Source organism: Pagrus pagrus (genome assembly GCF_965226575.1).
Source record: "Pagrus pagrus genome assembly, chromosome: 2".
NCBI classification, from domain to species: Eukaryota; Metazoa; Chordata; class Actinopteri; order Spariformes; family Sparidae; genus Pagrus; species Pagrus pagrus.
The window spans coordinates 12085445-12087684 of record NC_140186.1 but is presented as its reverse complement, the minus strand read 5'-3'; the positions used below and the strand labels follow the sequence as shown (position 1 = coordinate 12087684).

At 47.5% G+C, this 2240-nt stretch overlaps 1 protein-coding gene across 1 annotated transcript; it reads left to right on the top strand.

Annotated features, from left to right (window-relative positions):
- Positions 1–892: 892 nt before the first annotated feature.
- foxe1 (forkhead box E1) lies at positions 893–1972 on the top strand (the record flags this gene model as incomplete). Its single annotated transcript, XM_084375470.1, has 1 exon — positions 893–1972. The coding sequence occupies one exon, from the start codon at positions 893–895 to the stop codon at positions 1970–1972; it is 1080 nt and encodes a 359-aa protein (XP_084231596.1).
- Between the last annotated feature and the right edge of the window lie 268 nt (positions 1973–2240).

Below are 2240 nucleotides of genomic sequence, written 5' to 3'. Positions count from 1 at the left end.
TTTGGACCTTTTAGAATAAACTGAGGTTGGCTTAAAGGAAGATTTGAATATCGAAAAGGAAACAGTGTTTGTTTGGACAGTTCTGGTCTATGAAAGTAAAAAAGTTGTGCATAGAATAAATCTGATAGTCAAAGTAAACACATAAAAAGTAATCAAAGGTTAACAATGACAATTCATTGTGCATGTATTTATTGATCAATTCAATTCAATTCAACAGGCTTTATCGGCATGACTGTGTGTTACAATATTGCCAAAGCAAAGGATTACACTTATTACATTATTGATCAACAACAGTTAAAACTTTTAAAAATCTGATCAAATAAGTAGATTCTGGTTCGGATATTTCATATTCTTTATTCCATTTCAGGATATTTATTATGCAAATAACTTAAAACTGATAAAATGTCCAGCACAAAGCAAGCAGACTCCATCTAACATGAACAATAGACCCTTATAGAGCTGAGGTATGTCGAGAGCATGTGATGCTTAAGGGGGTGTGGCCCTCAGGTGGAGGCGATACACTCTACAGGTAACACTGAGTGACTCATTCTATCACACACACACCTTTAACACCACGGATGGCGCGCTCATGCCTTAACTCTTCAACTTAACTTGACAACAAACTCGGGGGAATAAGGGCAGCATTTCATGAAACAGGACTCTCTCTTGAAGAACTGCAGGATTTGGACTCAAAGACAGTGATTACTTAGAAACTACTGTGATCTGGCATGATTGTGTGCTGGGCTGATCTCTTGATTTGATTTCCACCGTGCAGGATTTAATCTGTCTCCTCAGGGAACGTCATCTACACTGTGGAAGTACTAACAGCGTGCAGCACTTGCAGTGAGTTTGCTTTATAATCCGTCTGTTACGTGATATTTTTGAACTGTCCATGACAATGCCGGTGGTCAAAGTTGAGAAAGACTCTTCAGCAGACATCACCTCATCTGCCTCCAGCCCTCCAGTGCAGACTGAGGAGCAGCCCAGAGGTCGGAGAAGAAAGAGACCTCTCCAGCGAGGGAAACCCCCTTACAGCTACATTGCGCTCATTTCCATGGCCATAGCCAACTCCCCTGACCGCAAGCTGACTTTGGGGGGCATCTACAAATTCATCACAGAGCGCTTCCCCTTCTACAGAGACAATTCAAAGAAATGGCAGAACTCAATCCGCCATAACTTGACTCTCAATGATTGTTTTATCAAGATCCCTCGGGAGCCGGGGCGGCCAGGGAAGGGCAACTACTGGGCTTTGGACCCAAACGCAGAGGACATGTTCGAGAGCGGCAGCTTCCTGAGGCGCAGGAAGAGGTTTAAGCGCTGTGACCTCAGCACTTACACCACATATGTCCATGAGACACCAGTTTTCACTCCTGTCCAGATTGCCAGATCGGCCACATATGCCAACTCCGTCTATCCAAACATGACAGTCAGTCCACCCTACGGGCAGCAGCTGACCTCTGCCTATTACCCATCTTCACCTCCTCCTGGGTTTGGACCAGGTCAGACCCGCATGTTCAGCATCAATAACCTCATAGGGCACCCGACTCCAGCCAGCATGCTTGGAGGTCCAGGGCCGGAGGTGATGCAGCAGTCCAACCGGAGCTTCAGTCCCGAGGGGCATCCAAGTGAATCCGCTCCCTGCAGCCTGGGAGCCCCAGCTTTCCAGAGCCAACCATGCGGAGGGGCCTTATCATCCCGCTCCTCTACACATCCCGGGTTCACCTACTCCGGGCCAAACGGCCACCCACACCACCAGAGCTCGTATGGACAGGGCCACAGCCAGGGGTATGCAGTGGCAGGACGCCTCCATTCCTCAGCCCACGGGTCTGCAGAGGCCATGGACCATTACGGCAGGGTCTCCCCAGTGTTCTCCCAGTATAGCAGTGCTGCGGGTCCTATCGCCAACACTGGGGGCTACCTGAGACACCCCACATACCCAGGGAATATGGACAGGTTTGTGTCTGCCATCTGAGCTACTGAGAATCTCGAGCCGAGCATCTCACGAGCTGGTGAACAGAACATCAGAGACTTGAGTGAGCCAGAGATGATTGTTTTTCTTTGTTCGTGAGACAAACAGACTGATGAAAAAACACCTCTCCTGACACAACTGTGATTCACTTCATTTACCCTACAACACATTTTCCGTATTGATGGTAATTTTACTTTGAGATAGATGCTTTAAAATTGGAGTTAATGTCAAGGCCTCTTCACAGCGTGTGAGAGTGTCAAGTTCATCCAAC